Source organism: Podarcis muralis, chromosome 12 (assembly GCF_964188315.1).
Source record: "Podarcis muralis chromosome 12, rPodMur119.hap1.1, whole genome shotgun sequence".
NCBI classification, from domain to species: domain Eukaryota; kingdom Metazoa; phylum Chordata; class Lepidosauria; order Squamata; family Lacertidae; genus Podarcis; species Podarcis muralis.
Genome location: NC_135666.1, coordinates 57,254,179 through 57,266,846, shown reverse-complemented (window position 1 = coordinate 57,266,846; position 12,668 = coordinate 57,254,179). Strand labels below are relative to the sequence as shown.

At 42.9% G+C, this 12,668-nt stretch overlaps 1 protein-coding gene across 1 annotated transcript in view; it reads left to right on the top strand.

Moving 5' to 3' along the window:
* The window catches only part of AOAH (acyloxyacyl hydrolase), a 94,584-nt gene that overhangs the window by 49,109 nt on the left and 32,807 nt on the right, over window positions 1-12,668 (top strand). Inside the window, exons 8-13 of the mRNA XM_028751318.2 lie at window positions 209-269; window positions 751-821; window positions 2,241-2,289; window positions 3,853-3,901; window positions 6,650-6,744; window positions 10,778-10,869. Coding sequence (XP_028607151.2) covers window positions 209-269; window positions 751-821; window positions 2,241-2,289; window positions 3,853-3,901; window positions 6,650-6,744; window positions 10,778-10,869 — 417 coding nt within the window. The remainder of the gene's footprint in view (window positions 1-208; window positions 270-750; window positions 822-2,240; window positions 2,290-3,852; window positions 3,902-6,649; window positions 6,745-10,777; window positions 10,870-12,668) is intronic.

Sequence of the window (12,668 nt, the reverse complement as noted above, 5' to 3'; positions counted from 1 at the left end):
TTAGTTTAATATCAACTCCTAGGCCAAAGAATGAAAACTGTTTGTTTTTTTCAAAGTTCTTTTCCATATATAATAACAATTGCTTGCAGAATAGATATGTGTATGTTAGAGCTGTTAATGGTGCAGAACTGATAAGCAGAACTCTTTATAGCAATGTTTGCAAAAAAAAAAGGAAAAATGTTTGTGAGCGTTGTGTTTATCCTTCCAGACTTATCCGTAGTAAGTTACCTTTCGAAGACCTTGATGGAGATAAATTTAGTCTTTATCCGGTAAGTAAAGTCATATGCCAGCAACAAGATTCTCCCAAGAGTCCCTTCTAGTATCTATAAAACCCATCACTTTGTAAAGCAGTAGTCCAAGACTGTGGGGTACTCTCTATTATTTTGAAATATTGTTTCCTTTATGGTGAAGAAAAATAATTATTCCTTTTATATTCTTTCTGGAGGCTTGGCCGTGGAAATCCATTGCCCAGAGAAGCAAACTGCTCTGCCAAAGAGTGTCATGTTTATTGAATTATTAATAAAACATGAAGCTAACTTATATGAAAAAGTATTAAAATTGTCAGGGTGTCTTATTTCTGCATGAAAATAAGCAGTGTGTCATTTTTTAAGAAAATGCAGCTGGGGGGGGCTTAGTTTATGAATCTCTCTCCCCTTCTGTAGTTAGATTTTTATTTTAGATGTTTAATGGTTGGCTGGAAGGGGGCGGAATTACAACGCTACACTTTTCTTCATTTCTCTTCCTGGTTAGACCTTAAGAGGATATCACTGGAGAGGTAGAGACTGTGACGATATCCAGGCCTCTGTGTATCCTGGCAGACGGTAATTTAGGTGGTTTAAATTATTCTCTCTTGTTAGGACAAATCACTTCTTTAGATATTATATTATAGCTTCAGGTTTCCCCAAAAGCCTGGGTAGCTTTGTGGGACTCCCCAAATGTGAATGGTTTGCCCATGAGAAGGTCTGCATGATATATGTGGGAACTGGTGTAGAGCGGATGTAGATAGTCAGGATAGCCACATAGCAGAAACATAGCTTATGCATATCCTGAATTGCTATCTATTTATTTTCATAAAGTATATTTTATTTATTATAAAATATTTTAATGCTACTTTTCGGCACTGAAACATTCACAAAAACACACAACATCATGTATCATAAAGAACAAACCTGTATCTCTTTTGAGACTTTGCTGTTTTCCCTTACAGTTATGTTTAAAAACTTTTTTCTAAAAATTCTTGAGCGTTTGTTCAGGGCTTCATCCATTAGCATCAGTAGTTTACATTGATAGTCTTGATGCTGGGGCAGGTGCTGGGAAAAAGCATCTGCAAAACATGGTGTGAAGTTACATGACTTCACACCAAAGTGAAAGTCAGCATTCTGGTGGAAGGTAGGGGTGTGCGTGGGACGCGGGTGGCGCTGTGGGTTAAAGCCTCAGTGCCTAGGACTTGCCGATCAAAAGGTCGGCGGTTCAAATCCCTGCGGCGGGGTGTGCTCCCGTCGTTCGGTCCCAGCGCCTGCCAACCTAGCAGTTCGAAAGCACCTTCGGGTGAAAGTAGATAAATAAAGGTAAAGGTAAAGGTACCCCTGCCCGTAGGGGCCAGTCTTGACAGACTCTAGGGTTGTGCGCCCATCTCACTCTATAGGCCGGGGGCCAGCGCTGTCCGCAGACACTTCCGGGTCATGTGGCCAGCGTGACAAGCTGCATCTGGCGAACCAGCGCAGCACACGGAACGCCGTTTACCTTCCCGCTAGTAAGCGGTCCCTATTTATCTACTTGCACCCGGGGGTGCTTTCGAACTGCTAGGTTGGCAGGCGCTGGGACCGAGCAGCGGGAGCGCACCCCGCCGCGGGGATTCGAACCGCCGACCTTTCGATCAGCAAGCCCTAGGCGCTGAGGCTTTTACCCACAGCGCCACCCGTGTCCCTGTGTGTCTGAAAAGTAGATAAATAGGGACCGCTTACCAGCGGGAAGGTAAACGGCGTTCCGTGTGCTGCGCTGGCTCACCAGATGCAGCTTGTCACGCTGGCCACGTGACCCGGAAGTGTCTCTGGACAGCGCTGGCCCCCGGCCTATAGAGTGAGATGAGCACACAACCCCAGAGTCTGTCAAGACTGGCCCGTACGGGCAGGGGTACCTTTACCTTTAGGGGTGTGCGTGCGTGCGTGCGTGCATGTGTGTGTCTGAAAAATGCTACCTTGACCCATTTCTGAAATGTATTAATTTCCTTTCTATTGTAGCCCTGATAACTGGGATGCAGATAAGGACTCCAACTGTAATGGAATATGGGTGAGTTCTTGGAGGTTATATTTTGACATTTCCCACAGATGTTCAATCACGATTTTGGAATCTGCCTATGTGAGTTTTTACTTCGTGAGTTTTCAAAAGAATAGACTGCCCCAGGTTAAGAATACGTCTGTAATGCTTCCACAGGTATTACCTTGGGGCCAATCTTACCTTTAAAAAACTGCTATGAAAGTACTTCTAACTCTTTTGGATAGTGAAACTGTCTTACATAAGTAATCCTTATTTCAAAACTCATGCATTCATGGGATACCAAAAAGCAACAAGGTGAGGGTAAAAACCTGGTTTATTTTATTTCAGTGATAGATCTAGGAATCCTTGACACATGGCAAACCACTTATGAAAATGAAGAGGATTTCAAAAGGGCTTGTGAAATGGCCTTGGGATTTGCTGTTCAAAGAAAGAAAACCTCAGAGAATTACTGGGTCCTTGAGTGCATCACTTTGGATGCTAGAAATTGTGTTCACTATTATTACTGCTGCTATTACTACTACTACTGCTACTGCTATTACTACTACTACTACTACTACTACTACTATTGTTGATTTATTAAATTTGTATACCGCCCTTCATCCAAAGATCACAACAGAAGATTCTTCTGGTTTACAACAGAAGAATACAAAATGAGAATACAAAAGACATAATAAAACACAGACGAAAACAAACCTAGAATGCTAATCAGCTGAATGCCGGGTTGAAGGGAAACATTTTCGTCTGGCCCTCGAAGATATGTGACGAAGGCCACTATTTATGATACAATTATTTCATTATCAGGATTTTGATTTGGTCGTTTATATTTTTGGTTACTTACATGCTTATATGTAAGCCACACTGAATAATTTTTGTTTTAATTTAGATTAGTTTTATTTATCTTATTACATTAGGAATCGGGGACGTGGCTAGCACTGTGGTCTAAACCACTAAGCCTCTTGGACTTGCCGTACATAAAGTTGGCAGTTTGAATCCCTGCGACGGAGTGAGCTCCTGTTGCTCTGTCCCAGCTCCTGCCAACCTAGCAGTTCGGAAGCACACCAGTGCAAGTAGATAAATAGGTACCACAGAGGCGGGAAGGTTTCCGTGCGTTCTGGTTTCCATTGAGCCAGATGACCTGGAAAGCTGTCTGTGGACAAATGCCGGCTCCTTTGGCCTGAAGTGAGATGAGCACCGCAACCCTGTGGTCACCTTTGACTGGACTTAACTGTCTAGGGGTTCCTTTAACCTTTTTTTTAACCTACATATAACATGTCTGGCTGATGCTATCAGTGTGTATGATAAAAGGAAGCCTCTTTGCCCATTCTTGCCATCATAGAAAAGTGATCCTCAGCTATTTGGGTCCCCCAGGTATTCATGTTGCTACTGCTCAGCGTTTTCTAACAGACAGGGGTGCCTGCATTTCATTGTGTTGCTGGAACAATTCCTGAAAGAAAAAGTGAATGTGCAAAACTTAATTGATGCTTCTCCTCTCTCTCTCTCTCTCTCTCTCTCTCTCTGTGTGTGTGTGTGTGTGCGTTCAGCTCCATGAGTTAATTTTCTTTTCTCATCCATTAGGGTGTTGATCCAAAAGATGGCATCGCCTATGAGCAGAAATTTTGTAAAGGTAATTTCTCTAATTTTAAAATACAGCTGAGAATATTGATTGCAAATTGCCCGATTCATTAAAATAATAATAATTCTAAAATATATAATGAAAAACAAAACAAAGGGAATGTATGAACATACTACAAATGAGGGTCATCGGTACAATCCTCATGTTGTTGTCAGATGTGCTGATTCCTTTTGAAAGCCAAGCTCTGGGAAACCAAGCTCTGCAGGTGGGAAGTTAATTGGCCTGTGGTACTGGTGTCACAGGACACGGGTGGCACTGTGGGTTAAACCACAGAGCATAGGACTTACCGATCGGAAGGTCGGCGGTTTGAATCCCCACAACGAGGTGAGCTCCCATTGCTCGGTCCCAGATCCTGCCAACTTAGCAGTTCAAAAGCACGTCAAGGGCAAGTAGATAAATAGGTACCACTCTGGCGGGAAGGTAAACGGCGTTTCCATGCGCTGTTCTGGTTCGCCAGAAGCGGCTTAGTCATGCTGGCCACATGACCCGGAAGCTGTACGCCGGCTCCCTCGGCCAATAAAGCAAGATGAGCACCGCAACCCCAGAGTCGGTCACGACTGGACCTAATGGTCAGGGTACCTTTTCCTTTACTGGTGTCACAATGCCTCCCACTCCCTACCCCAGGGTAGTTTTGCTTTTTGAAAAAAGAACAGTTTCTGTTTAAAGGCACTATATAAACCTTGTTTCACATTATAATAGGCAGGAAGAGCACTTCAAGTGTGGGAGAGAATCAGAGCTGTCAATCAGCCAGCATTTAAATGGAGGCTCACTTATGAAAAAAAAAAGCCTTTGAGTGTCCAAATTTATTCATTTTCTTATTGCAGAATTAGTTACCAGTAATTCTGCAAGAGCCAATGTTCCTGGGTTATATTATGTCCTCATAATCTCATGCATTTTTAGAAGGAAGCTGTGAATGAGTCGGTGAAATTGTGAACTTGATTTCTGGAGATTAGGATACTGCCTTTCTGTCCTGCTGGAGTGATGCAAATGACAAGAACCCATCGCAGAACTTAGACCGGGTGGAAACTGGCTGAGGTAGACATAGTTGGTTGGGTGGGCTGAGCTAAAAGCAGGGGTGCCGACTCCCCCCCCCCCACACACACACACATGGGGGGTGTATCACGTGACACTCAAGCGCTGGGCTGGGATGCAAGGGTGTCCTGCTGTGATGCCAGCGTTTGTGTACTGGGTAAGGAGGAGGAGGCGGAGCAGAGCCACAGGATTTTGGGGGGGGGGCCAATCCCCCTCCTTGAAAATTTTGGGAGGGACTGAAGGACCCCCTCAGTTCCCACTCTCCAGCGTGCTTGGCTGAAAGAGAAGCTCTATAGAAAGAGTTGGAAATTATTATTATTATTATTATTATTATTATTATTATTATTATTATTATTATTATTATTTATAGCCCGCCCATCTGGCTGGGCTTCCCCAGCCACTCTGGGCGGCTTCCAGCAAAATATTAAAATAAGGTAATGCATCAAACATTAAAATCTTCCCTGAACTGGGCTGCTTTCAGATGTCTTCTAAAAGTCTGGTAGTTGTTGTTCTCTTAGACATCTAATGGGAGGGCGTTCCACAGGGCGGGTGCCACTACCGAGAAGGCCCTCTGCCTGGTTCCCTGTAATTTAACTTCTCGCAGTGAGGGAACTGCCAGAACTCATAGATCTCATGCTTCTGAATTCATATAAACAGCCTTGTTCTTCTGAATTCCGCTTCCTATTGCACATAACAATATGTTATTAATGTAATGTTGTTGCTGGCAGTCGTGGAGTTCTTTTACAGAGGCAACAATGTCTCGTAGGCAGTATATAAATTAGCCCACAGCAAAACTCAAAACTGTGCACTTCCCGATCAAACACAAATTGATCTAATGGTGGTGCCTATACATGATTGAAATCACTCCTGAATAGAACTAACATGGACCTTCCACAAGGTCTATTCTTGTGCTGCCACTGATGTTTAGTAGCTGCTTGGCAAACACAAAGCCAGTTAGTCATTAAGGAGGGAGCAAAAGTTATACTTCTTCCCGATTTTAAAAAAGCCAGTTTCTTTGAACTGGTTCTCAGGACACCGTAGGCCAAACTCCAGCTTAGGGAGCAAGTTTTCTAGGTCTCCAGAACTCTTTATGTTACTCAAAGCATGCTAATAAAGATGTAGCCCAATTGTGGATTTGGGGAGGCATTTTCTCTCTCTTGTGGACTAGAACGACTGCCTTGCTTTTTATGCGCCCTGAAATTGCAAGAGATGTTATCAGGCACCATCCATCTTTAAAGGCTGGGTGCAGTGAAGCAGTCAGTGTTTATGAGAAGCTTGTAATTTTGCCCTAATAGACCAAATTGAGAGCAATGCTCTCAATGCCCTGATTTCACTAAATGTTCCACTTTTATTGAACGTACTGCAGATAGTAAAAATTTATGTTGCTCCCAGCAGGGTCCACTTTAAAGTACCAATTCAAGCTTTAAAAGCAGCCTAATAGAAATTGGTCTTATTTAGCATGCACTTTTTGTAAACTTGATTGATGTGTCCATTTATTTTCGGTTATTTATAGTGCAGAGGAAGTTAAAAATCTTATTTTAGGTTTGGAAATGAGCACAAATGGCCAAATCGTTGTTTTGATTGCTCTTTGTGTGCTGGAACTGCCGTGTGGATTTTCTTAATGCAGTTGTGTTTTGTGCAGCATACGGGTTTGCAATGTGAGAAAAAAATAATTAAGCTTTTAAAATTATTAATTGTCTTCCGTAGGCACAGAGTCCAAGGGAATCATTTTGTTGGGGGATTCAGCTGGGGCTCATTTTCACATCCCTCCTGAATGGGTGACAGCATCGCAAATGTCAGTGGTATGTCGTTTCAGCTGGTCATTGTACTGATCTCAGTTGGCCGTCCTATAATTCACTTTCTTCTCTATTACTAAGGGTGCCCATTATAACTGCCCTCTATTATAAAGGGTGCCGATTGAGTATCTATATATTTCTGGGGATGATCACTTTCAGCCACTGCTGTAATTATCATGGGAGGTTTTCAAGATATATTAAGAAACCAGAAACTCTTCTTTAGAAAGGAAAACATCTGCTCAGTTTATTAGTACCATGCATGCATCTTGTTCCTCCCATCTTGGTTGGTTTGGTTAAAATTATTTATAACCCGCTCTTCTTTCATCACACAATCCCAGAGCAACATTAAAATACAATAAAGCCATATTTCATTTAAATGAACTTAGTGTGAAAGCAGACAATATACTAACATTGTAACTACAGCAGCCAAGAGGTGGGGGGCACCAATTTAACCAAATGCTTGGTTGAAATATCTATGGTTTTACCTAGTGTCAAAGCTCCATCAGTGTTGGTGCTTCAGAGAGGAGGGCATTCCAGAATTGGGGTGCCATTATTGAGAATGTGCTCTCACAAATCAGCACATACTGTATCTCAGAGAAGGGGCATCCTTCAATGACCACAAAGTCTGGGCAGGTGTATAAGGAACCAGGTGGTCTTTCAGGTATCTGGGTCTTTTGGCCATTATAGCTTCCCCCACAAGTAATCACACCTCTGTTCTCATCTCAGATGTTCTTGTCTTCTGCTGTGCTGACTACAGTAGAATTACTACTTATCGCTAGTGAAATGTTCATCATTAGGGTCAGTAATAAATATTTGCAGGAGCCGTTGACAACAGTGCCGTAGGCAGAAGACAGATTTGTGGGAAGCCCTTCAGCCAACATTAAGAGAACCCTTACTCCCTTCTGATTTGGAAAACGAAAGTGTCTGTCATTCAAGAGGCCATGATGTTTCCTCTGCAGCCAAACATATGAGACAAGGAAAAGATGCAGGAGTGTGCACTCAAATGGTTTATGTATCAGCTGTGTTTTCTTGGGGCGCCCTATTCGGTTTGAACCAGGTCAGTAACAACAAATAGGCTCATAGCCACCTTGTGCCTGGAGAAATCAGACTGTCCTATAACCACCATTATAACCATCTGAATAACATGTTCAAGAGACACCACTCAGCCCTCCAGAGAGGCTTTTGAGGGGTTTCAGGGGGGAAAGGGCACAGCAAGTGTCCTTTCTGTGAAATTCCACTTGTCTAAAGTAAAAAAATAATAATCAGACAGCAGAACTATGCAAAGCCCTGGTTGACGACAAGCAATTAATGTTCATATTTTACGGGTGAGGAACACTAAGGGATTTGCCTAAGGCAAGCCAAGGCAGAGTGTTTTTGTTTACTTGCAATTTTACTTTTTGTTATATAGTTGGGAGTCAGAAATGGTTGCCAATCTACTGCTAATCATATAGGTAAAGCAACTTTCTGCCCACGACCACCACATGATGGCTTAAAAAGTGCTATTGATTTTCTTCCAAAAGAGAGAGAGAGAGAGAGAGAGAGAGAGAGAGAGAGAGAGAGAGAGAGAGAGAGAGAAAGGAACTACCGAAGTGGCTTATTGAAAACTTCGAAGGGAAATTGGGAGGGAAAACTGCAGTGCTAAAAGTAAATATTCAGCACCAATAATTATTGCTGCATTGTGGGCAGCATTCAAATTAAATGCCACATTGTTTGCAGTTTTAATTTTCTCTTTGGAGAGCCTTAACTGATTTAAATATTCGAGATTGGCTGTTGTTTTTCTTCGTTAATGCTTTATAAAAAAAAATGATTATAGGAATCACACTGATGACAGAGCAGGGGATGAGCATAATAAATCAGAGGCAGTGATAATTGAGATGATCATGCCTAATAAATGTGGTAACAATACTCAGGATAATGACAGTAATGACAATGAAGCATGAAAGTGATGTACTCAAGCTAGCGTTTTAGATTGTGTCAGCATTTCTTTTGTAAATCTTGGATGTTCACGTTTTTCAACTTCTCCACAAGTATTTTTTCTCAATGTGCAAATGCCTTGTACAGTATTTTGAAGCGATGCCGAGTCCTCAAGGCTTAGACCTACCTCCATGCTCTGATCTCAGCCTTCCCAGTCCTCCTTTCCCCTGATCCTTATTAATCTGCGGGACTCAGGAAGCTGTGGCTGAGGTGGGGAACCTCAGGTCCATGAACCAGATTTGGTTGCTAGGGTCTAAGCTGAGCCCTGAAATCTAGCTTAAATGCCAAGACTCAGTGCAGTGGTACCTCAGGTTAAGTACTTAATTCGTTCCGGAGGTCCATTCTTAACCTGAAACTGTTCTTAACCTGAAGCACCACTTTAGCTAATGGGCCTTCTGCTGCTGCCGCCGCCGGAGCACAATTTCTGTTCTCCTCCTGAAGCAAAGTTTTTAACCCGAGGTACTATTTCTGGGTTAGCGGAGTCTGTAACCTGAAGCGTATGTAACCCGAGGTACCACTGTACTGGAAAACATAAAGTACTGTGCTATTTGCTGCCACATGCGCATGATGTCCGCAGCTGGTGTGGGGAGGACCAATAAAATGAGCACAGGAGATTGGTATTGGGTTGAATTAGGCTGCAACTTTATTGATTACAGGTAAGAGTAGGTTTGCCTAAGGCATTGGGTGTGTATTCAGGATCATGCAGCCCACCTGCTGCCTGATAGTAACCCAGTGAGGTCGACTGGGGAGTCAGGTGCCATGACCCCACACAGGCTGCCATTGGGAGAGGTGTATTGGCCCATCAGTCCCTTTGTGGATTCCCGGACAGAGTCACCCCTTTAACGGGGTACCCACACGACTAAGGATCCAGCCCAATGCCTTTTCCACCTTAGTTGTGAAAGTTTCTATGAGGTAGCCAGAAAGCTGCAAGCTGGCTAATTTGCTTGCAGGGGGAAATCCATCCCTGGCCCCAAATGTGGCAACCAAGTAGACCGTATCAAGGTCCTTTCGCCAACTTGCCCGTGTTAGGATGGGCCCCTAACAGACTGGGTGGGTGGGTAGAAAATCCTGCAACAGTCAGCAAAGAGGGTCTGGCTGCCATCTTGAATATGTCAGGGGCAGGCAGGGCACAACCCCTGTGTCCCTGACCTGATTGGCCGTGCAACCCAGGCTTGCTCCAAATGGAGGGTCCAACATGGTTCCACAGGAAAATGGTAGCCCTCTGGGAAGGGCCATAGCCGTGCTGCGTAGCAAACACCGCTCCCCCCAGAGCCCTATAGGGGTGGAGCCAGATAAGGATCTGGCCCAGAAGGACAATAAAGGTTACCCACCCCTTGGATAGTGCTCAGGGTGGCACCAAGCCAGGAGGGCAGCCTTACTATACTAAAGACGTAGCTGATCTCTAGGAATAAAATCTCAAGGGAAGGGGTTTGTAATTAATTCCTCCTCCCAAAAAGAAATACATATATTTTCCATGTCTGATCTATAATTCTTAATAACTATTTAATTTGTTTATGGCCTATAGCTGTGTCCTATTAACTGCATTTAAACTGCTTGAACTTCATATTGCATTAAAAGCTAGTGTGAAAAAAATAATCAAGTTTACAGTGGTACCTCACAAGACGAATGCCTCTCAAGGCGGAAAACCCGCTAGACGAAAGGGTTTTCCGTTTTTGAGTTGCTTCGCAAGACGATTTTCCCTATGGGCTTGCTTCGCAAGACGAAAACGTCTTGCAAGTCTTGCGATTTTCCCCCCGTCCCCACCCCTTTTTCTAAGCCGCTAAGCCGCTAATAGCCTTTTAGCAGCTAAGCCGCTAAGCCTTTAATAGCCACTAAGCCGCTTATAGCGCTAAGCCGCTAAGCCGCTAATAGGGTTGCTTCGCAAGACGAAAAAACTGCTAGACGAAGAGAATCGCGGAACGGATTCTTTTTGTCTTGCGAGGCACCACTGTATTGCCAATGTTCTGGGCATGGAAGCCCATTATTGTAACCCACCATGAGACGATTGGGTGAAGGGCAAGTACAGAAAATAAAATCCATCCTGATTTCTTAATCTCTTTTGTAGAAGGCATTTTCCAACCTTCCTGAGGCTTTTGCCGATGAGCTCGACTGGCCTCAGTTTTCTGGAGCAACCGGATTCCTCAACTCCACAATTGGGTGTGTAAGCTAAGTCACCAGAATCTCAGGAATGAATGGTTGTGGAGAAAATGTTTTGTGTTCAGATGGAAGTTCTGGAGTGTTGCCATGCCCTCTGCTTCTGATGTTTCCTAAAAATTATGATCCTCCCATTCCACAATAAATGCATATGCTAACACATTGTTTCATGGTTCCCAGACCAAACTTTCTTCTTCGTTTTCCTTCATACTTACCTTCAAGCCAAAACAACCACAACTGCAGCACATAGATCCATCTCCCAGCGAAAGCAATGGTGGGAAGCTATGTTTTAAAGGGATGCACAGCTGCACTGCAGGCATTTGTGTGTGTGTGTGTGTGTGCTTTCTCTTCCCCCACTCACTCTCTTTGTCGCTGCAGCTCCCTTCCCCCAGGCAGTTTCTTTCAATATGAGCTCCCTCCTCTTAATTATTGGAGAGATAGTAGAGGGGAATCCTTAATGAAATCCAAAAGCTTCAGCCCCTTGACTCCACATTTTTAGTCAAATCATGGTCCTTCTGTAAGCCTCTAAAAACAATCACTTTGGAGTGGTGTGTCACAAAAGGTCAATTATTCATTTCAGATTGTTGTTATCTAATCTGGAATCCGCTGGTGAATGGTGGGTGGGGTTGTTGTTGTAATAATAATAATAATAATTAATACACTTCCAAATTTTCATGAGGGCTTAAAGAAAAATCACAAAGTCTTGTGGAAATGTGATTAAGACTTAAGATTGGAGAAATAAGAAGCTGAGCGGAGCTGAAATTGACAGATCTGTCCATTCTTTTTCCCACATGTCAATTCTGACCCTGCTTAAACAAAGTATGGCAGCTTAAATTAGTGGTTTTCATCCAAATGGTAGTTTTCGTTCCCAAGAGGAATTACCTTCGAAATTCAGCTCCAACTTAATTACTTTCCATTTGTTTCATCCTGATGTTCTTCCCCAATGTCACTGTTCTGAAATAGCCTCTATTTTTAATCTGTGGGATCTATTATTCCTTCTGTTCCCAAATCTGTCCACTTGTCTAAGATGACAAAGCAATGTTTAGAGACAAGCTTTCCTTGGTCCAACTGTCTCCTAATTATTTCTTTGCAATTGCTAAGGCAGTTTTGTTAATGTTCCATAAACTCCTGATTCCTGGGCAATTTATCTTTCTTAGTTCATAGGACTGTTTGCCCCCATCTCCTTTTCAATCATATAAAAAGCTAGGTTTTTCATTCTTTGTGTGAAGAAGGATTTATTGGGAACAAACAGCATCATATATACCGTATTGGCCTGAATATAAGCCACACTTTCCCCCCCAAATTCCGACCATGAAAATTTAAAGTGCAGCTTCAATTTGTGACCTTACAAAAATTGGTTTTTACGATATCGCTGCTAAAACAGACATACGGTAACACAGAACAAAAAAATATACTATTGCTGATTTGTGAGCTTGAGACTGTTGTGCAATTACCGTAATTCTAATGTCATTCATTGCTTTCCCCGTATTTTACAGTGCAGTATTGATATTTTATTTGCATTTACGGTGCTACGAACAGGTGTTTAACCCACTTGTGGGTCCTCTCTAGTACCTGTAGGATTTTCTTCTACATTTGCCGTTTACGGGTGTGAGTGCCTGCAGAATTTTAAGAGAGTGGCTTATATTCAGGTATTGTCTTTTTTTCTTCCCTCCCCCCCTGAATTTTTAAGTTGTGGCTTATTTGCGGGCACGGCGTATATTTGGGCCAATACTGTAGATGTTCTATTGTTTGTTTAGGAATGGTAATTGTCTAGAGTAGTTATTTATACTTTCTAAGAAGTG